Source organism: Toxotes jaculatrix, chromosome 10, assembly GCF_017976425.1.
Source record: "Toxotes jaculatrix isolate fToxJac2 chromosome 10, fToxJac2.pri, whole genome shotgun sequence".
Lineage (NCBI taxonomy): Eukaryota > Metazoa > Chordata > Actinopteri > Toxotidae > Toxotes > Toxotes jaculatrix.
This window is the reverse complement of record NC_054403.1, coordinates 23,391,572-23,414,811: the sequence shown is the minus strand read 5'-3', so window position 1 is coordinate 23,414,811 and position 23,240 is coordinate 23,391,572. Positions and strand designations below refer to the sequence as shown.

The following is a 23,240-nucleotide window of genomic DNA, read 5'->3' as shown; positions in this document are numbered from 1 at the left end:
GAGCTTCCTGAAGGACAGAGACAAAAACAGAAAACACTGTTCAGCACAAGAGTTTTGAATTACAATGCCAAAAGCAGCTTCAAAGACAAGGGTTTCACACAGGGCTGACAGGTCATTATGAATATAAGAGGGCACCGGTGTTAAACAAGGCATACCCTCAGGAAGAAATTAGTAGCCTGGTATTATTTATTATATTAATTATGCAATCACGTATTATAATATTTACCAAGATGGTGGTGACAATGACAGTTTTGTTTTCCATTCCTGTTGTTTCATTTGAAAACACATCGGATTTGGTGACGGCCATTTTGTCCACTTCATTCCAGTATCCAATCTGTTGGTAAACAAAAAAGAAAAAAAAAAAAATCACAAATATGCACACTATTGATTAAATCATAGATGTGTTTTACCATTCAAATACTTACCTTTACTGGACCATTACTCTTTAATTCCATTACATTCACTGAGTAGTTGACTCTCTTGCCATGCTGGTCAAACTGGATGTTTCCTGTCAGGCCTTCCACGCGCACCTTAGAGACACAAAATTAAACTGTTATAATATGCCATCTTTTTGTTGTGTCTTGAATAATTCATCATGCTGTGGTCAGGTGAATCAGGGTTTTTGATGTGGAATAAAACAATTTGAACAATTTGAAGAACTGAAAAGATGTTCCATAATCTTGAACTGTCTATGGGTCTCCAAAGTGCGGGAGGGGGGATCCATGAGAAGCATACTCTGTTTCCTGTTATGTTCTCCTCGTCTAGAAAGTTGGTGCCATGACCCTAAGTGACTTCAAGTCACGCTGATCAACGAATCAGCGGAAAGACATAAAGAAGCTACCAGTCCAGATTGAAGAGGAGATTGTAGCATTGGCACAGTGTTGTGTTGAGACACTTGAAAAATACTCTTCATTTCTTTTGCGGCCGATCTAAACAACAGAAGGGCCAAGACAGGGAGAGCCGGAAGGAGGCTCACAGGTATCCCGTAGAGCTTGTTTGTAATCGAAACGTTTTGGGTGACTCCTGGGTTACTCCTCCTCCTAAGTGGAATAGCATAAAACCAAGGGATGTCATATAGCCTCCCTTTCATTTGATAAACATGAGTTTCAGTTTCCAGTTTAATTTTCTTTCATATTGTGCAGCCTGGTAAGATACTGGTAAAGTAGGGTTTGAGCTGAAGGTATGTTAGTCTGCCACTGAGAATCATTGGTTGTGTTTTTGATTTTTTGCAGTCAAGATGTGAATGTTCTCCTGCCTGAGATACAATAATTCCTTCTGAGGTTGCAAACAGTCTCACCATTGGAATGGTGTAGTCTATAGTCATAATTCTCAGTCTGGAGTTTCAGGGTCTGGCCTTTAAGATCAGTCACTTTTGGGTAGTCTGCCACCCACCCTGATTAGACTTATATTGTCTGCTATAGTTGATTATAAGCATAGATAAAATCATCAAAGCTGTCTGGTGACAGGAGAAGAGATAGGAAGTACTTTTCAAACATCTTACGACTCTGTGTCAGTGCTGTGATCTCCTGTCCAATCTGAACACCAGTAGTTTTTCTGCCACCTTTTGGCTCGGCATGGAGCCTCCTTTGAAACAATTTTAAATCATGGCACTAACTTCACAGGAGAGAAATTAAAGGAAGCCTTTGATAAGTTTACTCTGTCCTCTGGGAACAGCTAGCAAAATATAAAGCCTGCTTCTTATGAATCCCCCGACATATTCCTCACTCTAAGGGAACCTTGGAAAGATAAGGGCTGTTCAGACCGCATTACATGTGATCTTAGGTAACTAAATATCAGTGAAGAAGTTTTGGCTTCCAGGTACCAGGTGATGGCATCAAAGCCATGTACTGATTATTACTGGCTGGGAAAGCCCTCTGGGACATTATTTACCAACCCTTCGATCATCACAAAAATCTCACAGCTGGTTGGTTGTGGACAGTCATTGCTCAGGAACTTTCCCCAAGTTGAGATGGCATGGGGGTCAGAGTGGTAGTGAGAACAAAAGAAAAAGCTTTGAGCATTCTTTTTCTTACCCATAGTGCTCATTGTGTAATTTCAGATTTCAGAAGTACACGTTATCGTAGTAAGAATCCCTAAAGGTCAGAGACTATTGATATCTGTTATCACTTGCTCTTGGCTTAAAAGGGTTTCACTTCACTTCACTTTGCTTCACTTTTGACTTCTATTCCAAGTTCAAAATCTGTTGAAAAACCTCAAAGAAACTAAATAAATAAATAAATAAAACAGAAAATCACTCTGGCTTCACTTTGGCTGTCAAGCTTCATTTCTCAGCAGGAGTGAACCTAATCTTGCCTTGCATCAAAGCTCAGAGGACAGTCTGTGGGTGGGTCTCAGCTGTCAGTATACCTGCGTACGTGCACATGCATGGTGAAAACATCAGACTGTAATCAATCTCTGTGAGGTACTTTCTGCCTTTGTGGGTGTTTGTGTATTTCTAAAGGGAGATCTTTTGTTACTACAGCAACAAGTCCCTGCCAACAAAAGGATCTGTGTATGTTCTGTGTCTTACCTGTTTCAGTGCTCGCTCGATCTCCACTCCCTGAGCCCAGGGCACAGCAGGGTTGGCCAGGCAGTCGCCATTGTTGGCCCTCCTGGTGAAGTCAATGCGCTGTTTATGCAGGTAGCGGAAAGCCTCTGTCATCACCTGCACGGCATCGTAGGTCAATGCTGATGTGTACTGGAACAGGACAATGGGAAAAGATTATGGAAACTGGGTTGCCATGTCAATTAATACCATGAAAATACCAGAACAGCAATCAACAGTATCACCCATGCATTCAAAACCTCATAGAGCTTACTCCACTGTTGGTATTGGTCTTTTTGGATATGCTAACTGTGACAAAAATATAAAATATTGCCCTTTTTCCTTTGCAGCTTAATATGTAATCATTTTCTAAAATCAGCAGCAGAAGTAAATATTTGAACTTCAGTTGTCAAGAAATCCCAAAAAGTGAGCTGCAGGCAGCTTAGTATGCTCATGTTTTCGAGCACGGACGGTCAAAGATTTCTCTGTATCAAAGGATGCCAGAGGGCTGAAAGAGGCAAAGATCTAACACTGGTGAGACTCCGCAGGACTAAATACTATTCTGCAATGGTTTGAGGCAATCTCCACTTTAGCAGTCAAGTCTGTGCCTCAAGTCAAACCATGGATCTGGACCACAGCTTCACCTCAATCAACTTTTTAGGGACAGAATAACCTCAATTCTAACTTCTAACCTTAAATTCACCCATCGAACAAAGGAAGATGACCAACATGAGCCACTTCGAAAATAAAGTATTCCCCTCTTAAGTTCTAAACCACACACACAAACACCACTCCTCCTGCTCATTATCCTCCCTGGTATTTAGGCATCTTGTTCTAATTATAGAGCATATGATATGTCTGGTGCTGGAGCTCATTTAATTTTTTTATCTGTTGTATTTATATTCTGTACTGCAGTAAAGTTTGTTCTGTGTTGTAAATGTCAGAGTTATTTTTCACCCGGACTCAAACCACTTGCAACATTCTGGCTGTGTGACAATAAAAAGAAATTGAACTTAGACAGTTTAGCAAATAGAAGCTGGGAGAATATTTTTGGTGATACATGATATTTTAAATGTGAGTGGTTTACAGTGTCTCTGAGTTTGGAGATGAAGGGAATGGCAAGTTCAGTTCTGAGAGAACTGATATTTTAATATTTACATCAAAGGGCTTGTATGAGCAGAAAATATAAATAGTTATGAATTTTCTCAATTCAAACCCTGATTTCATTTACATTGTAAGCATAAGAAATAATAGATGTTGTAAAAACAACTAGCACTTAGCTCAGGGGAAAATATATGCAGGCTTGTGTAGCAGTGCATAAGAATCTTTACTGAGAGATGTGTTTAATAATGCACACAATGTGTTCATGCGAGTGTAAAGTTGGGGGTTACAGATAGAGACAGCACAATTTACTTTGAAGTTACAAACACAATAGAGCAACTGAGGCACATTTAAGTGCTTATAAAGACATTTTCAACCAACAAACCCACCCCGCAACTACAGAAAAAGATAGAATAGAAAAAATGTGTACAAACTCACCCTTATTTTACTGTCAGCACCGGGATACTCCTTTTCTTCCAGGGCTTCCCATCTCTGGTCAAACTTGGACACCAAAGGATCATCAAAGTCCACAATCTGAAAGCCTGACACATTGGCACCACCATACTGGATTTTGGATAGATCTCCATCAACAAAACCCTGAGAACATGAAAATGAAAAACCAATGATTGTCTCAATGATCATTGCATAACAGTAAATGGAACTTAAGAAACTTAGAAAGTGACAACACAATCCTTGATAACTGTTGGAGTAGTTTAAACTTACCAGATTTGCTATAATGTAGTGGTAGCCTTTAACATGTCTGCCAATTGTGATGACCTGTACAGTCATGGGACACACAAATATAAAGAAGTGTAAGAAACCACACACTGGAATAAATAAATAAATAAGTCTCAAGCAGACAACATACTTTATAAAAAGCTCTCATAGGTTTGACTTCTACACCATTTTCACTGTAATGCCATTATGGACCAAGAGAGTGACAGTTGGAGATAAAACAATCGTAAATATAATAATACAAAGATCCAAACCACACAAATGTACCATTATATTCAGACATTATAATCTTTCACTCTCAACCCTAACATGGCCATGACAATCCTGGCCATTATTACCAAATAAAAAATAAAAAAAACTGTGGTGTTCACAGTCAGCTAGACAGAGATATCCAATTCCAAAACCACTTCCCTTATCAGCAGAGCAACAGACAAAAAGAAGAAAATAACAGAATTATCTCAGCTATATACCATTTCAGTTCCTCACACAACTGACACACCTGAAACTAATCCCACAGCTTGAGTGGCACCTCCGTTTGTCAGGGCTGCTACTTGAAGCAGATTTGAATAATAATGTCTTGTATCTCCTATGTAAATGTCTTTGACATGAGGCAAAAAACTTCCACCTGAACGCATTCTGTTTCTCCCCGATAAACAGGCACAGAAGCTGCAGACATTGATTTCACTCAGCATTCGGTTAAACAGATGTCGGCATGCTTTAAATGCTAATCGATAAACCTCCTCTCTCTTGAGTAAAAGGTGGAGTAAAAATAACCTGTTTATGTGCATCTGTTTTGCCTTTAATTGCAGTTTTGTTTACAGCCCAAATGAACAATTAGTGTAATTGTTATAGCGCTTCTCTACATCTGCTGGACTGCTGGGTCCATGTGATGTTGTTTTACTAAGTGCTGTCTCAAATGCACATATTTCCTCTGAATATCAGTTTTGTCCTACAGGAATAATTAAAGGACAATAGGCTTGTTAGCATTTCCTGCATTTCTTTACTGTTTTTTAAATTACTGCAGATAATTTCCTGGTGTTATTTATACTTATAAATGCTATTCTCACATAATGAGATACTTTTTTTTTTTTTAATTTTCTTTTCTTCTTGGCAATAAAACTGCCATGTGTTCAATTCAATAAATGGACTGCAGACACAGTCATTCTTTTCCTGGTTTAACCAGTAGCATATATGTATAGTATGGAGGCTAATGTCTGTTAATGTTCAACTTTAGGTAGATACTTCTGTGTAATCAATGAGACAATTCACTGACTCCTCTACATTTCTGAATGTTTAATTTCCTGTAAATGTCACTTGTGGCCACAATTCAGGCAAAGTTATATTGTCCCACTTTCAGGTGGAGCCTAATGTAACCACATTATTAAGAATCAGAAAGCTACTGGGATTAATCTACCAATGGGAATGTGTTGCCTGATATTAGTGTTTTAGCGTAACAAAACACAAAATCAAAAATGAGGGAAAACACAAAAAAATAAGCAAATGCACAAACCCACATCACATTCACTTACACTGTCTCTAAAACAAAATGAGTAAAATGTCAGTCTATATATGAAACGCCTCTGCAAAAACTATTAAAACATCCCAGGCGACCTAGTTTCACCTCTTAGATTAACGTAGCATACACGGTGCAAGCAAGAAAACACATCAAGCAAAAACAACTCACAACTGCATTCAGATAGATTTGGAACGTGAAAACAAATCAGCAAAACATATTCAGGCATCATTTAGTAAATGTTATCATATCAGCAATGATTCATCATGAAGACAGACTGGGCTTTACCAAACCATAATAATCTGACTCCTGACAGCAGACTGCCATTGTAAAAGCACTGTTTGTTCAAACAGCTGAAAACATGGCAGCTGCATCCACTATTCCTTTACCTGAATCCCAGTTCACCTAACCTGCTGGAAAGGCAGTTAGTGAAATACAGAGCTGTTTCACTAACTGAGACATCACAGAAAAACAACACAACACCAAAAACCCTGGTGTAGATTTAAAGCTGCCTAAATTATGTCAAGGTAATAGCAGTACTGTAGCTCGTCGATTAATTTTTGCAGACTTATTGATTTCACTAAAATTTTGATGCTCACGGTTCTGCTGTTGCAGATGTTGCTGTAATGAGTATCTCACTGGGAAGGTAAACATTTTGAGACTAAAAAGCAAAGCTAATTAAATTTTCTATACTGGCCTTATAAAACTAAATATGCCTATGTCCTCCTCTGTCAGTGGCTCAGAATGATCAGTATGACTACAGAAACACTTGACACTGTACCTGCTCCATGATGTCTTTCACTTTGTCCTGTTCACAGTCCAGGATCACTCTCCTCTCCTTCTTGTTCTCCAGGTCTTGGAACAGCGAGCGGTAGGCCTCATCCTTCCTCTCATCTTTCAGGTTCCCCACGTTGATGGCTGTCACCTGCCACTTCTTCTCTGCTGCTGTGTCCAGAACAACCTGCAGCGTCGTCAGGCCTGAGGATGGACAGAACATGGCATTAAATGCAAATGCAAACTTTAGAAGTGGCCACAAATGAGGATACTGACAGCAACAGAGCAGAAACGATAATAGCAGAAGCGGTAAAAAAAAATCTGAGGGTAAGGCAGACATGGATGAACAGTTCTCTAATGGCAGATTGTCTGAATTCACTGTCTCCATATTCAAAGTCTGTGGAGGTTTTACAGAAATTCAATGCCTTATGTAAAGAGCTCATCAAGATGAGTCACAGGTGTTCTGGCATAAACCTGACCAACATGTGGGAGGAAAGTGGGTCTAACAATACACTTGACTGCATCAACAACAGAGGTTTCATACTGCTGCTTTATGACTGCATTGTTGTGGATTTTTAGCTTAATTTTGTGTGTATTTCTCCCAGTTTTTGAACAGTTTAGTTAGTGACAGAGCCTCTACTAGGGCGCACTCACTGTGGACATTTCAAATGGACCATGCAATCTTCATCCACAGATAAAGTTTTCTTAATTGTAATGGACCTGTAAAGATTCCTCCCTCCACCATCCCTCACTGGTTTCCCGCCAGTAATTACTTCTGAACATTTACACCTGAGGTGACTGAGCCCTGCTGTTTGTGGAAGATTGTTAAAAAAAAAAAAAAAAGAAATCACATCGATACCAACCTACGGACTCACTTGTTTGGACTTCATCCTCCCAAAGCCAGTAAAGCAAGATGATAAAGTGATGAACAGACACACAGCTGCTACATCTGAGAAATTCAATTACATGTAGCAGCTGTCCATCAGCGCAGTCTGTTAAAGGCAAAAACTACAGTCTCCATTTGAACTTATATTCCTATCACACTCTCTATCTACCTTCACAGCTGAATCTCAGCCGATATTGATCCCTGGTCTGCAGAGGGCAGTTAGAGAGCAGTTTGATAAAAGGGTCGAGTGTTTCATTCCATCTTGCTACAGTGGAGTGAATTACAGATGTAATCAATTTCATGCGACACTGCGGTGGTTTTATGATGGTGGGGAGGAAAATGGAGGCTTGCAGTTTTATCTGAATGAACTATACATCATAATTACAGTACGGTCTTTATGGTCTGGTTAAATGTGACCGTCTCATCAATGCTTATTACACAAGATAACTGGAATTCAGAGCGGTCTACAGTTAAGATAATGCAAGGACATAAGCAGAATGTTAAGTTGAATGTTGATTCTGCATTAACGTGATTAAGGTTGAATTATAATTATAGATGATTCATCTCTAAACTGTATATGAGGTGGTGCTATCCTTTTGTCATGCATGTCAGCGTAATGTGGCTCTATAAGTTGTTAGTGTTTCTTAACACCACTGTAAATTGCTTATTGTGCTGGGTGATTTGACTGCGTTCACACATTTGGAATCATATCATCAATCATATTTTTAGAAAAGCCTCTCACTGTTTTACACTAATGCTCATAGTTGGGACTTGGTGTATACCAAGATTGAGAAAGGTAATGCCAACACAGTTTCCATTAAAGAAAAGCTGTGAATTGAAAAATATATTTCCACAAATACTTCACGCATAGTGCTGTTTAAAATACAAGAAATACATTTTAAAAAAAACAAAACAAAATGCACTCCACAAAGTCAAATTCCCGTCCACTTCATGTCAGTGGGGGTTGAACCCTTCTTGTCGTTCATTATTTTTTGATAGCCAGCTTACTCATATCATCCTCACAGAAAATGTTCATTTCTATTTGGCTGGAAAGAGTTTGTTAAAATTTAATAGCCAGACATCTAATACATAGCTCTGGTAAACAGTTTAACCAGTGTTCACAATTAGGACACAAGATAACCATAGCAACAGTGCTGTTTCTTCAGGTAAATCTCAGTGGACAGATCTGACTATGAGTGAAAATAGCCACAAGCTAAGGTTTAAAAATAAATGAAGATTAGATCACAGTTTTCTATTTTTTTATTTTTATTTTTGTCTTGCCTGTGGTACAGTAAAACACCTTTAGAGTGCAAAGTTATTTGAAAAATAATTACTTACTTGTATCATATTACTCAGTTAAAAGATAATTACTTAATTACTCACCAAAAGAATTTCAGATTTATTCGGATTATTCAGATTTACTTATTCTAACGTATTACTCAGTGATGCATTAGAGCCTCTGTTTACACCATTCTAATGATATCGTGTTCTTTCTCCAATCTGTCGCACATCAATCAAGACATTATCTATCGCTAAAATGAACTTTATGATAATCTTATTATAAAAAAACAAAAAAACAAAAAAAACAACAACATTTGTTGCTGCTTTAAATCCAGAACTCAAGTGGAGACTTCACTCCACTGCAGTTCACAGATTGCTTTATGATGCATATTCCCCTTGGATAAGAATGGCTCATTATTACTTCTGTTTTGAAAGAAACATATGTTATGTCTTGGCTTGGAGCCAACGTTACGCCACCCATTCAAACAGAGCTACCACTACGCCAGAGAGCAAAGATGTTATGTTATCTCGCATTTACCCCGAAATGCCCTGGATTTAAAAGGTCAAGGGGAAAATAAGGAGACATGACATTTTTTTTTGTTCACCCATCTGACATACAGTATCAAAGGAATATTCACTGCTGTAATGTGGGAGTAAAAGTTTTGCCAATGAGAGAGATTATTTCTTCTTATTGCAGTGATCACACGTGCAGCCTTGACTGTAAAAGCTTAACTTCATGCTCATTGATCAAAAACATCAACTCAGTGAGTTGATGTATATGAATGTATGAGCATTTGCATAATATAATGTAAAACTATTCAAATGAGGCAAGAAAATGCTTATAAATAATGCATCGAGGGAAGCAATTCAATACCTACAAACGCAGCTTCAGATTAGCTATAATCTATTTGCTTCAAGGTATTGTTTCCTAACTTGGTAAAAGCCCAACATCCTTCCCTCCAGGTATACCTGTCCACTTTCTGCATTATACCACTTGAAGCACCACTTAAGTCAATTGGTAAGTGGTTATAGGCTCTGTTTGAACAAAAAGAGCAAAGGTTTGTGACTGCCTGCAGTGCTGCCATTAGAGAAGGGACTTGAGTCTGCAAATGGTAATTTCCTTAGGAATAAGGAAAAAGGTGCGCATGTTCTCGTCATGGACTTTGAATTCTTTGAAATCCTTGGAATTTGTTAAATCGAATTTTAACAGAAAGAAAAACAGATTACATTTGATTACATATGTTTTTTACTGCTTACTTTTGTAGCACTTGGCCACTTTCATGCAACAAAAACAAGCTGAAAAAAACAATCCTGATATCTTTTAAGTCAATATAATTATTTTTTAGCAAAAAATTTCTTATTTACAAATTTAGCCGATACAGAGCAACAGGAGCATTCATTTGGAAATGTGTTTCAGACCACCTGATGAGTATAAGCTCAGTATTCACTCATTCCCTTTTAGCTCCATTTTGCTTTCCATAAACTCCTCAGGGAAATATCTGCTGTTTTAGCTGCTAGACTGCGTTCACCTGCTTGGGCTGAGCTCTGACTGTAGCTGTAGCCTTTGGCTGCAATCACAGAGTGAGTGGGCGCTCCCAGCGCTGTACCTGACTGTGAGTGCAGACTAGGTGCTGAAACAAAACCTGGCTGGACAGCAACAGCCATGGCCATGGCCAAAGCTACAGCAACAAAATGGCTATAACCACAGCAAGGGGCGCACCCACCGGCACTGCGGTCACAGTTGAAACTCGGATTTCCTCAGAAAGCTCTATAAAGTTGGGGAGCACTTCACTATCGGACCAGTTCGTCACAACTAGCGATCCCTTTGTCATTCACACTGTCATTTGATCCACTGTTAATTTAAAATACAGATTATAACAACTTTTAGGATGAAGCCTGACAAAAAAAAAGGCAAATTAACATTTGAAACATCAAGCCTAAGTGTTAATTGTAGATGTGTGAGGGATCTGCCACCAAGACCATAACAGCATTCAGTGAGCCAAAGGAATGCAAAAAAGAACACTCAGTACCTCTCCGCCCACACATACATCCATTATCCAAACTGACTTACTGACAACAGCTGACAATGGTGATGTTGGTTTATCCAATAGTCTCAATGTGCCAATAAAATTCATCATAACCAGTAGAAACACTATTGCCTCCTCTCCCTGAGAGACACCCACACACATGTCCTTGCATCATTAACCAACCCGCTCAGTCACTTGCAGTCTCTCTCTCTCTCTTTCACTCTCTCTGTCTCGCTCCACACTTCGGTTGCCATGGGAATGAGTGGATCACACTGACCTAATTAGACAGCCATGCAATGATGAAATATGCACAACAGGCCCCTTAGTGCCGTTGCGGATGTACAGTAGGGACAGCAGGTCAGAGCTAGCATTAGCATGAGGACAATCTAAACCAGCTGGTTGAAACCTGCCCTCTGATTTTGGAGAAGAAAAGCGTTTGACTCTGCTGCCAGTCAGGGCACGGCTGATTCAGGAGACTCAGCAATGAATGCTGGGAGAGGAGGATGAGGAACATGTGGAAAGAGATGTGTGGGAGGGTACAGCACAAGAGACAAGAGTGTGTGTGGGGGGGGGGGGGCGGGGGGGTATTATGGATGAATAAAGCGAAAGGTAGATTATGCGCGTGAGAGGAAAAGTTGCAGTGGAAGACTTTAAGTGACGTGAAATGACAGAGAGTTTAAGGGTAAAACAGAAAAAAAAATGTACTAAATCCCTCTTAAGCCATTGGCACTACACTGTCTTCAGAATAAACACCAGTGTATAGACAGTAGCAATCCCACTTCTCTGAGCAGATTCACTTCCTATTACCTAAAGTCAGTGAATTATTTAAATTTCTTGTAAGCTATCTTTGGGCATTCATCAGGTATCATTGAACACCCTCAAAATGCTTTTTTGAAAGTGATCTCAAAACTCCTCTTGTTAGCATGCTGAAAATAAAAAAAAATAATTAAAGATTTTTGTTCTATAATGAGAAGTAAAAAAGAGGCTTAAGACGTGTAACCTGAAAGCCGAGCATCCTTATTAGACAGGAAAAAAAAAAAGAAACTAAAACTGTTATTCCACTGTAACCAGATACTGTTGAGGTCTTAATTCAATTCTTTCATTGCAGTGACAGTTTTAAAATAGAAAGGAACTCTATCTGTAGAGGAGATTTCCTTTTCTGTCCTGGATGGTCCCTCAGTGCTGCAGGAGACAGCTTTGTTCTCCAAGGGTACAAGTTGCAGAATCACAATCAGCAGACAACATGATGACATGAGTTACATGACAAAGCAAAGCAAGATTACACATTTTCCAGAGCTATTATAATTCATGTCTTGTGTGCAGAACCATTTAGACAGTGAAGAAAAAAACGTCTGCTCCAAAAAAATCTTATCTTATTTCCAGACTTCGACACTATCAGTGTTGAATAGAAAACAATCACTGATGAAAGGGATCAAAGAGTAGAGTCAGAATAGATTGGAATATAAAGTCTGGATATTACAGTTTGAGGGTGGATACTTTTTCATCTTTGACTGCCTTGCATAAATTCAGTCCATAATCTTATCCAGGATTGCAATTACAGGTGCACAGACTCAGCACAGAGACTGTATTTTTAATCAAGGACATTATTATTGCTGTTAATGATTTTCGTGTACTCAAATGAAGCGACTGACAAATGAGTGCTGTCTTTCAGCATGCATTCTTTTCATTTTCAGCCACAACAGTGAAGCAGGCTGATAGATACCAGCAGGCTTCTAGTGCTTGACACTGAGGCAGAGCTTCTGAGTGTCACAAGTTTAAATACACTAACCACCTGGCTTTGTGTGTTTGTATGTGTGTGTACCGGTATCTTCGGTGAGTACCACTCAGCACCACTGACACGTAAATGTCTCAGGCCACAAAATTACGGACCTATAGCATATAGAGTAAAGCACACATTTTTATGTTACAGGTCTGTGTAGACAACTGGATTAATTAAACTAAGAGTATGTCTGCCAGATACATGTGAGTCAAAGAACAGGGCTTCCTGTGTAGAGATTCACGTGTCATAACTTCTTTAGATCAGGGGTATTGTATTTAAAGATTCTTATCTGGTGCAATTGGGAAATCTTCAAGATCTAACAGAATTGCAAACCGAAAGTTAGATTTCTCAGTTGTGTGTTTCTGTAATGTGCACACTGAGCAGCAAAGCCGGACACAACTTTTCTACTGTATCAGTAGGTTCATATCATGAACGCATGATGCAAATAAATCCTGCCTCTATAGCAAGCGTGTAGAAAGTCACAGCTGCAGGGCACATCACCTCTACTGTGTGTCAGAGATGTCTCTGACTACTTCCCTTCCCCTACATAAAACAGACTCTCAAACACAGGAGGTGCTATGGCTGATTGTATGTGACAGGCTGTTTGTCATGAACTAAAATGCCCTTTACCTTGCTTTACCTGTACCGTGCTACATGCAAAAGTGTTTTGCATATAGCTCCTGTTTGTGTGGGGGGGAATAAACGGTTTGACACAGGTTTTGAATGAGTTCAACCCACTGTCAGTTGCAATAGAAGAGACATAAATCCTTTGTATCTGTCTAAACAAACAGCAACACCTGATGCTATGTTAAAATGAAAAATAAGTAATTTCATCAACGTGGAGATAATTCCTCATTCTCAAAATGCATATATATTCCTCCAGACTCTGTGGTGCTCAGCTCAGCTTTTTAAAATAAGCAATTTCAAGATGCCAAAACTGGGGGACAACTTTTGGGGAATCAGAACAGGAAACATGCTTTCAAAACTCTTATAATGGTGTACATCTCTTACCTCGATCGCTGTCATAGAGGTAGGCAAACTTGTCCCACTTGTAGTACTCGATAAGGCTGAGGAGGGGCCCCTTGATATCAGGCCTCATCTGGATGATAAACTGCTGATTCCCATCCAGAGGAAAGCTGGGTGTGATGAAGGAGACATGGAGTGTCCCACAAAAGGATGTGATGGTGTTGACAGACTTCTTGTCGTAGAATCCGAAAATGGCGTACACTCCTCTCGAAAACTGTGAACAGACTGAAACAGAGCATAGAGGTATGTTACTCAATTTTTTGCACACATCCTCTAAATCTTGATGTCTAGGTAAACGGCTCCTTGTATGTTATGTCAGAACAATCATATTTCCTCTATTTGAAACAAACTTTTCCGACATTTATTTGTCTTGCTCTCACGACTCTCTGCCTTAATTCATAACAATATATATATCAAAGGCCTATATTACAATCTTTTAGTGCACATTAGGGCTGCACACAGCTATTAAGGGATATCTCTTTCAGTTTCTCTTGCGGATGATTAATAGATAGGTTTCAGTAATCTCTGCCAAGGGACTGCTTGTATTCAACAGTTAAAGATCCACTGAACACCAGTCACCACGTGAAACTTTTATGAGTTGCCCTATGACTTTTTGATACAGTGGGAATATGCAATATTTACTATAAGTAAAGAATTTACCAGGACTGTACATTAATTCCTCATATGGGCTATCCATCTGTGCACTGTCATGTTTTCTGTTTGAATTCTGCTCAAGCTGAAAACATTTCAGGCCTCTCCTACGAGAATACGCTACAGTGCACTGCTTAGACGTGTCCACTGTAGATTATATCCTTAATACATCTTCTTTGGATGGAATTAAACTTGAATGATTGCCTTTGTTAGGACCCTTTTAGGCTATGCATCCAGCATTTATGATGGCTTGGTGTTTTTGCATCAGATTATTTATATTACATCCTCACACAGTTGACCTTGCAAACTCACCTTTGTTCAATAATTCACGACCCGTGCTCAGGTAATTACAGTACCTTTGCTGGCCTCTAGCACTCATTATGCACAGACCAGTAAAAGGGTACTGTGGACTGAAGGTAAACATGAGTACTGAAAAGGTAAAAGTAATCCTGAGGTTGCAGGCCGTTTCTCAAACATTGTACTGGGGTCAGCAGATTGGCATGTTGCTAGTAAATGTGTATTGATCAAATGTAAGTTAATCAGGTTTATTGACTTGGACATATGTGTCCTCCAAAGTAATTAATCTAATGAGTCATCTCCTCTTCCACAATATAACAGGGATGACTTGCTGACAAAGGGAACTGGAGCCCATACATCAGATATTAGCTGGCATGGTGTAAGTACTACAGGCGTCCTGCTACTTCTGCAATGGCTGTGGCACTATCTTTGATAGAATGGGAACATAAAGACATAAAGGGCTGCATAAGGAAAAACTGCTGTGGACTTAGCAACATGGGAATGAGGAAATGCTATCAACAGATTCACACAAAAGCTTTGCTCTTCAGTCTCTATGTTACGAGGGGATGTTTTCTAAAGGTTTATTTGGTTATTGCTTTAAATGGTTTACATACACACACACTGAGTACTCTTTAGAGCCACTTCCTTGTTCCTTTAAGGACCGAACAGCTTCATTAGGGAAACCTGGGTCGAAATTAACAGCAGCTCATTAAAATGTCTCTGGCGAACGAATAAAGCAGCCCGGCAATACTTGCTCCTCATCCATTCTCAAACTTTGTCCCTGCTGACAAAGACAGACTCACTTGAACCATGAAAAGACTTTAACTAAAATTAAATTCTACTGTCTCCAGTGAAGTTGTAAATTTGGGTTATTTCAATGAGATATTTCGAGAACCCAAGGTTCCTTAAGTAAAAGTCCCCTATAGTTTCAGCTTGGACACTCGGACAGTTGGAGCACTTCACAGGCTTGGATGGACATGAAACTTTCACGAAACATTAGGGATGCACCGAAATGAAAATTCTTGGCCGAAACCGAAAACCGAAAATGAGGAAACCAAGACCGAAAGCCGAAAACTGAAACACCAAAAGAAATTATTATGCCAATTATTAGTACAATTGCATTTATGGCTATGACTGTGTACTAACCTCACGAAAACTGCAAGGCATTGCGATTACATAAATTAATATGAATGTTTCAAAGAATAAATCAATTTAAACAAGACTGTAAAATTAAATATGTTCTCTCATAAAAACACAAAGTGCATATGAGTCAAGTGCATTTTAAAATTTCCGCTGTAGGACTACAACATACTAGTGTATCAAAACAAAGATTGCCATAGCCCATACGTTAACCGTAGGCCTTTAACGGCAACAAATGCACCAAGAGTTGCAGCGCTTTAAGTTTTAAACTTCCTTGCCTTTTCAAAAACGTCCGCCACAGACAGAGTGGGCGTGCTCGGAGGGAGTTTCCCTTTCTGCGCTGCATTCCTCTCATATTCAGCACAGCGATCGAGATGTTTGGATTTCTGGTGATAAATTAAACCCGACGTGGAGAAACTCTTTGCAGATGCGCCCACTCTTGAAATTTCGACATTACATATTTTGCAAATCGCTATCCGCGTGTGTTTCTCAGAGTTACTAAAATACGTCCACACCGCGGACGTCCAGACGAGCTCGTGCTGGCCGCGGTTTTCGCTTGCGTCATCACAACATCCGGTTTCGGCCATGTCGTTTCGGCGATAAAAGTCTTTCGGCCGAAAACCGAAAAAATTCGGTGGCCGAATATTCGTTGCATCCTTACGAAATATGAAATCTGTGCGTATAAGAATGTAAAGGCAAATGTTTCCCAAGGTGCATTTTGGTTAGGAATGTCCAGTCAAAAAGAGAAAAATAAGCGAAGAACACAATGGGCAGAAAACTGATAATATTTATATCTTCAATTTTCAGATTCTGGGGAGATTTTGGATGAATTTGGCAAATATACATTCGTAATAAGCAGCTCTCCCCATTTATATAAAGTGCATCATCCAGCTCCTGATTGACTGTGCACTAATATACACAAAGTGGAAATGGATAATGACAAAAAATAAAGAAAAATGTGATATTAAGCAGTTGCATAACACCAGGTTGCTACATCACTGATGCACGGTGAGAAGTTAAACCACAAGAGCTCAGTAGAAACGTGACTGTCAGATTAAGTTGCTCTTTAATGAAAAATGCTCTTATTAATTAATTGAGGTTGGCAGCATATTTTGTGAGTCAGTGAGAGTGTTACTCATTCACTTCAAACTCTGATTTTCTACTCAGTCTCGAGTCTTCAAATCCATTCAACCCAAAATCAAAAGCCAGCTCCTCCAACCTTGAGGCTACTTCAACCCCCGCTGCCTTTTGCCCCTCAGAATTCCAAAACATGCAGAGCTCATCGGGAACAGGCCAGAATAAGTCAGGGCAGGCCCAGCTTTCATTCACTGCCAGGACTCACATGCTTCCAAAATCTTTACTGGTCCATCGACTTGCACAATTAAATGTTCATCACAGCCACCCGAGACTAATGATCAACCACGGTCCGATCACCTCCATCAGGCTCTGGCACCGTTCCTGATCTTTTCAGCAGATACAGTGGCAAGTGATGTGGCCACAGAGAAATCAGACCTCACTGATCTAACTGCACTTTTTCTTAGTGGGAAATAATAGAACCTAAAGTGTGTCGTCTGTAAATGGTCACAATCTAACAGGAAAATGATTTTGTACAATTCAGCCAAGAGGAATGCAACAGCCCCCAGAAGAGAGGTTAAATATGTGACTCTGTTCATGGGTAATAGCTGACTGACCTGAACAAAGGCAACCGTGAAAAGTTTTGATTTAAACTTGGTTTAAGGAATAAAATTTTATAATGAGGACAGATTGCCTCTAACAGGTAACCGGCAGTAAATGTACTGAGAAAATGTCAAAACAATCTGTAGGGTGTAGGTGAGGAAGGACACATTTGGTAAAGCACCATTCAGCCTTTTTCACCTTTTATTTTTATGACAATTTATCACCTTATCCAATCAAAATACCACACACTGGAGACATAAGTGATGATTACAGCTATTGCTCTTCATTCAGGTGCTGTGGCCATCCCAAATGCTGCTTACACATCAATGCATTAATATGCGATAATAAAATACAACACGACAGATGCTTTTCTGATCCATAATCAACCAAATTTTATGGCCTCATGCACACAAATGTTATATTTCCTGCCTGACGCTAGCCAACATAATTACAGTAACAACAGTAATTGACAGTAAATGACATTTTCTCGTGAAGAAAATGTAAGACCGATTATTGAAAGAAAAATTATTTTAAATGAGATTTTTACCCAAATTTTGGTTTGACTAATTTTCTTTTCTGATTTTGAGCCATCTTGTAATCTTATAAAATTTTCTTTTGAAAAGTGAAATATTAAAATGCATATGTCTTACATTGAATTCCATTTTCTCTTTTATTCTCCAGCATTACATCCTCCTCATTACTTCAGATTATGTACTGCAGCTGATGAAATAGATGCCAGTTTTTGTAAGTTCATGTCATATTTTGTACTGCAAAGAATGAGAATGATAGAACTAGTAACTCCCTCTATGCTTGACAAAGCTTACATTTGTTCTTAGAAGGAAAAAAAAAACATCCAATCTAATCATGGCATCGTAGAACAGAATAAATATATTCTAGCACTCCTCACCACCATGCCCTGAAGCTAATAGAGCTGTAGAGTTTCTCTCTGCCACGTCTGTCCATTGTGATGTTTCTAAGGCTTTCTCTGCTGACACTCTCTTGCTGGTGAGCTTGCTGAGTTTGCCCAGGATTAAAACTCTCTGAGCTCATGCTTAGAGACTGGATATCCCCATGACTGTGCTGCAGCTTATGCCAGAGCGAACAGTTTGACAACATGTTACTTTATTACCAAATATGGTAGTTTACATCCAGAAGCAATGAACTACCCTTTTCTCCATGCAGACACTGTTCACAGAGGATTTTTCTGGCTTTGGAACGTGACAGCAGAAGAAAGAAGAGCAAGAGGTTTTTAAAAGGGTGAGACACCTACATGTGCTTCTCCAATAAGGAATTTAGAAATGTTTAATTACGAAAGAAAAGCCAGCCACAAACAGTAACTCTTAGAAACAGTGAGGATTGTGGAAAAAGCCATTAAGCCTCTGTCACATCTGACTGCTTTTCAATGAAACCAGGGAGTATTCGCCCTCAGAAATCCCCCTCTGAACAGAGAGAAAAGAAAAGACTGGATAAATCTTTTTTTTCTAGTGTTGACGAAGTCACCCTAATTAGGCACCGTGAGCAAAATGTTGAAACAAATCTTATTATTTTTCACTGCTGGGTCTGTAAACTGTGGTGCAGATTCAGTTGTCCCTCTATATCTTTCTGTTCAAAAAGATAAAATGAAAAAAACAAAATGAAATGCAGCTCTCAGTTAATCTGAGGAATGTTCAAGTAAGATAAACACATTGTCGATTTGGGAACTTGTAATCCTAACATTGTAGTTACAGACAATAGTGCATAGTGTGTAACACTGTTTGTATGTGTGCTGTATGTGAGCTTGTACATGTGTGTCTGGTTTGTCTGTATTTGGTTGTGGGTGTGTAAGCTGGTTGGTGTCAAAATTCCTCCTGGAGCACGTTTAATTCTTTCATCTACAAGTCAGCAGCGTGAAAGAAATGAGCCTGTTGACGAGGACAATGTCAAACATAAGATATATTCCTGTAGAACAAGAGCAGGGGAAACATTAAGTCTGTTACTGTCTGTTTTGGATTTATTCATCTGCATTTGTATGGGAGGGGAATGGCTCTCTGAAAGTGTGAAATGGGGGGTGGCCATACATCAGCACTTTATACATTAGAACAGTTGCAAAGAAAATGGCATCTTTATCATAACTGCTTTGAGAATTGCATGAACAGATCCTGAAACATCACACTATTCACTGAAAACCCTCTGTTACCTCTCTGCCTTCAGATCAACACATTCACATGTGCTTTGACGAGCACAGTAGCTTCGGATACATGCAATAAAAATTTGGAATCCTTTATTGGTTGCTTTCTGATCTTTTGGCTGCATTAAAGGTCAAGACATACGTGTTAAGGTTGAAAAAATGCTTTATGAAGTTACTGTGTTCACAATTGTCAATATGATCAAGATAATGGATTGTGGAAAATGCAATACTAAAGGAAAAGGTTTTCAAATTACTAACCTCACTGAAATTTGCCTTACATCCAGGCCGCTATGGGCATTAAACAGAGAACAACATAAATCATTTGCAGTTACTTTAGTTTTGTGAGTTGCGTTGACTTGGGGTTCAGATAATGGCTGGTTTCTGTGTATTTTTGTACAACTGATAAATGTACGGCCACTCATCAGACACTCTGTGGTCATCAGAAGGTTCTAATCACCTCATTATCACCAGGATGTTAAATCTGTCGCAGCAGTGACTCGGGCACTGTGTTTCACCTTCCAAGGAGAAGGTGTACCCTGTGAAATATATTTAGCCGTCCCAATTAGCTGACCTCGTTTTCACCACTGTGGCACTGAAGGCATCTCCACCACTCCGCCACTGTTTACATCACTGCTCCATCACTGATCAAAGATTAAACTTGCATAAATTAACTGCTAATAAAACATCCAAATTCAGCCGACATTTAATATGCCTTTCATCAGTGTGAACTTTCATGAGAGGATGAAGGATACTGGTTATTTGTTTGTTCCTTAAACAGTTTTTATGAAGTCTTAACTTTTTTGCAAATTCATTAGGTGAATGAGACCCCAACACTTACACCAAGGTTTGATTATAATAAAGGGAATTCATTTATTCATATTTTTCATCTTGTTTAAATATGATAGGCGTCGTGCCATATGTAGGCTGTAAGACAAAGTACTTTAATTAACATACTGAAAAAACATGAAACATATGGACTGAGTGACCCAGTGCACTGATGTAATAGCAGAGGAAAGTTTAGCATTAGTCAACATCAGTTAATGGAAAAAAAATACATGTGGCAGTAGTGAGCAGAGGGGGGACAGCCATATAATCAGCAGTGGAGAAAATATCTGATGTTAAATAGACAACAAACAGCCACCCAGTGCATCAGTGAAAAGATGAATCAGTCTAAAATACACATGCACGCACATACCCACGGACACACCATGTCACTGTGGTGATGATCATCAGCAGTCCAGTCACAGCTCACAGAACTGACTGTTAGATATCTCACCCTCTCCAACACTCCTGTTCTCACCACAGAGAAAAGGCCTCAGGACTGTGGGGCTTTTGTGTAAAACTGATCTGTCACCAGTTAGCAAGGCAGCTTAAAGCCACCACCCCTTCCATCAGAGCAACCTGAGCACATTTGTCACTGATATAGTTGCTGCAAGAGCAGATTTTGACCTTGTATATCCCCTAGAAACTGGACTAACTAGATGGTTTATCTATGCCCGACTAAACAGCCCATCTTATTGGTCCAAAAACATTTCCAACTGCCACACCTATTATTAAGGTGTGGTTTCAGCAATTACATGTTTTTTTGTTTGTTTGTTTTTTTAAGACTGAGGAAAACTTGAAAAACAAGAAGTTGACTGTTGGTAAGAGATGGGATAAAAACCACAATCCACAGAGTTAAAGTTACATACTTTCTACATCCAACCAACATCTCAAAAAGATGAAGAAAGTTTCCAAAACCTTTGTTGTCTTCCTCAATTATCGTATCATATCAGAATCTGTTTTAGTATTTGAATCCTTCTCATTATACCTCAGAAATAGAAAATGGACAAAGACATTTCTGACGTAAGGCTCTGACACAAGAACAATTTTAAGACTTCTATCTTTTCTTCCTGCCTCAGTAAAAACACTGTTTTGCCCACGGCTATTCACATCCTTCCCAAAGGATTTCATAGGATAACGGATTATGAAAGAATCAATATGCTAAACAGGGCTGGAACCTGCAACACTTCAATAAAGGAAAAATATTCATCAATAACCTATCAAATTTATGGAGTATAGGCAGTGTTTTATAACTTCTAAGAGCTTTGTCTGCAGCCCACTAAGGCATGATCTGGTTTCATTCCTTCTGTAGACGGTTGCCAGGGTAACATATTTCAGCCATGTTCTCTCCACACTCCAGAAAACACTCACCCCAGCACATCATTTCATTTAGTGTTGAGGCTTTAAATGTCATTTTTCTGAAGGTGACTGAAGAAATCTGACAAATGGGTGAGATTTCTGTTCTAGAAGTTCCACTTCTAGAAGTTCGAGATATTTATCAAAGTAACCATAAATACCACAAGCAGGAATTGTTTTTAAATTGAAAATGTTTATGTAAAATCAATTATCCTATACAAGCAAACTCGTTCCTGAAAATCTCATCATAATGAAATCTTTCATTGGCAAAATAGGCACACATGCATCGCAGCACCGCAGGCTGTTGCCTGGGTTACAGCTCTCAGGCACGCTCTTGAGTGGCCGATAGGAAGACTTCTGGGAGGTGTCACTGTGGGCCAGTGAGGCACACTGGGAAGTGTTTTTGTCTGCCTTTGAGCAGCTCTTCCGGCAGCTGGTCGCTAGAAGAACAGTACAGCTCAGTTCTTATCAACTTCTGACCCCCCCTCCTCCCATCTCCAACCCTATTTCTCTCTGTCTCCTTCTCTTCTTCTCCCTCTCTCCTTTTGTTCACTGACCTGTTTCCTGGAGGCTTTCTGACGGCCGTGGATGGAGGATGTAGGTTTCACAAGAACAGAATCTGATGAATACTCTAAATACTAAAGGCTCAGTGTGCGATCACTGTACACTGCCTGCAATGTCCCAGTCGTCATTTCAGCTCTTCTTTTTGTTGTTTTCTATGCACTTTTAAATTCTTTAGCAGAAAGCTGAAAGGAGGGGGTGAGGAGCGTCTGTATGTGGAGCCTCAGAGAGTGCCTGAAAAGCTCATCCATGCAAGTTATTGACTAAGTAGGATTGTTGACTGCTCTAACTACATCACTAACCACCAACTAACAATGTAATATAAATGACAACTAATAAAATCCACATACTGTATATATATATATATATATATATATATATATATCAACATTAATTGAAGAGTTGTAGTTGGTGCTACTCAGGGGGTAAAAAGAGATGTATAATTATGTGGCTCTGGAGGAGCTTTTTCAAGTTTGTAAAAATTACCCATCACCAAGGTTATCTCAGCTTGGAGATTACCGAATCCTTCACAATGTCCTCTGCAACAAACACAGATAAAAAGATGCCATGAAATTGTATTAGTGTAGGATCCATGGATTTGGAGCTTGACCCACACCACGGAGTTTAAAATGGTATCTCAGCCTCCCATCTCAACATTGCAGCAAGATATTAGCAATTCATGGTTTCTCTTAAATAACCTCCTGCTTCTGTTTTCTATCTTTTGGCCACTCTAGTTCCAATAGAGTGAAACCCTACATGATTATTTGTCAAAGCAACATGTTTAAAAATGCATGTGTTTTAAACATGCGCACATTGTGTACTTGTATGGCTAGACAGTGTGAATTTTAAACCACTGGAGTGAGGACATTTTGGCTGGTCCTCACTTTCTGACACATCTTCA

At 39.3% G+C, this 23,240-nt stretch overlaps 1 protein-coding gene across 4 annotated transcripts in view; it reads right to left on the bottom strand.

Moving 5' to 3' along the window:
• Nucleotides 1-23,240, bottom strand: part of gria2b (glutamate receptor, ionotropic, AMPA 2b) — a 41,958-nt gene that overhangs the window by 6,214 nt on the left and 12,504 nt on the right. For all 4 annotated transcript variants that reach the window (XM_041047585.1, XM_041047586.1, XM_041047587.1 and 1 more), the window contains 8 exons: nt 13,654-13,893; nt 6,676-6,872; nt 4,370-4,423; nt 4,085-4,243; nt 2,531-2,698; nt 426-530; nt 227-334; nt 1-7 (listed from right to left, as the gene is read on the bottom strand). The exon at nt 1-7 is cut by the window's left edge and continues 200 nt beyond it. In XM_041047585.1, coding sequence (XP_040903519.1) covers nt 1-7; nt 227-334; nt 426-530; nt 2,531-2,698; nt 4,085-4,243; nt 4,370-4,423; nt 6,676-6,872; nt 13,654-13,893 — 1,038 coding nt within the window. The remainder of the gene's footprint in view (nt 8-226; nt 335-425; nt 531-2,530; nt 2,699-4,084; nt 4,244-4,369; nt 4,424-6,675; nt 6,873-13,653; nt 13,894-23,240) is intronic.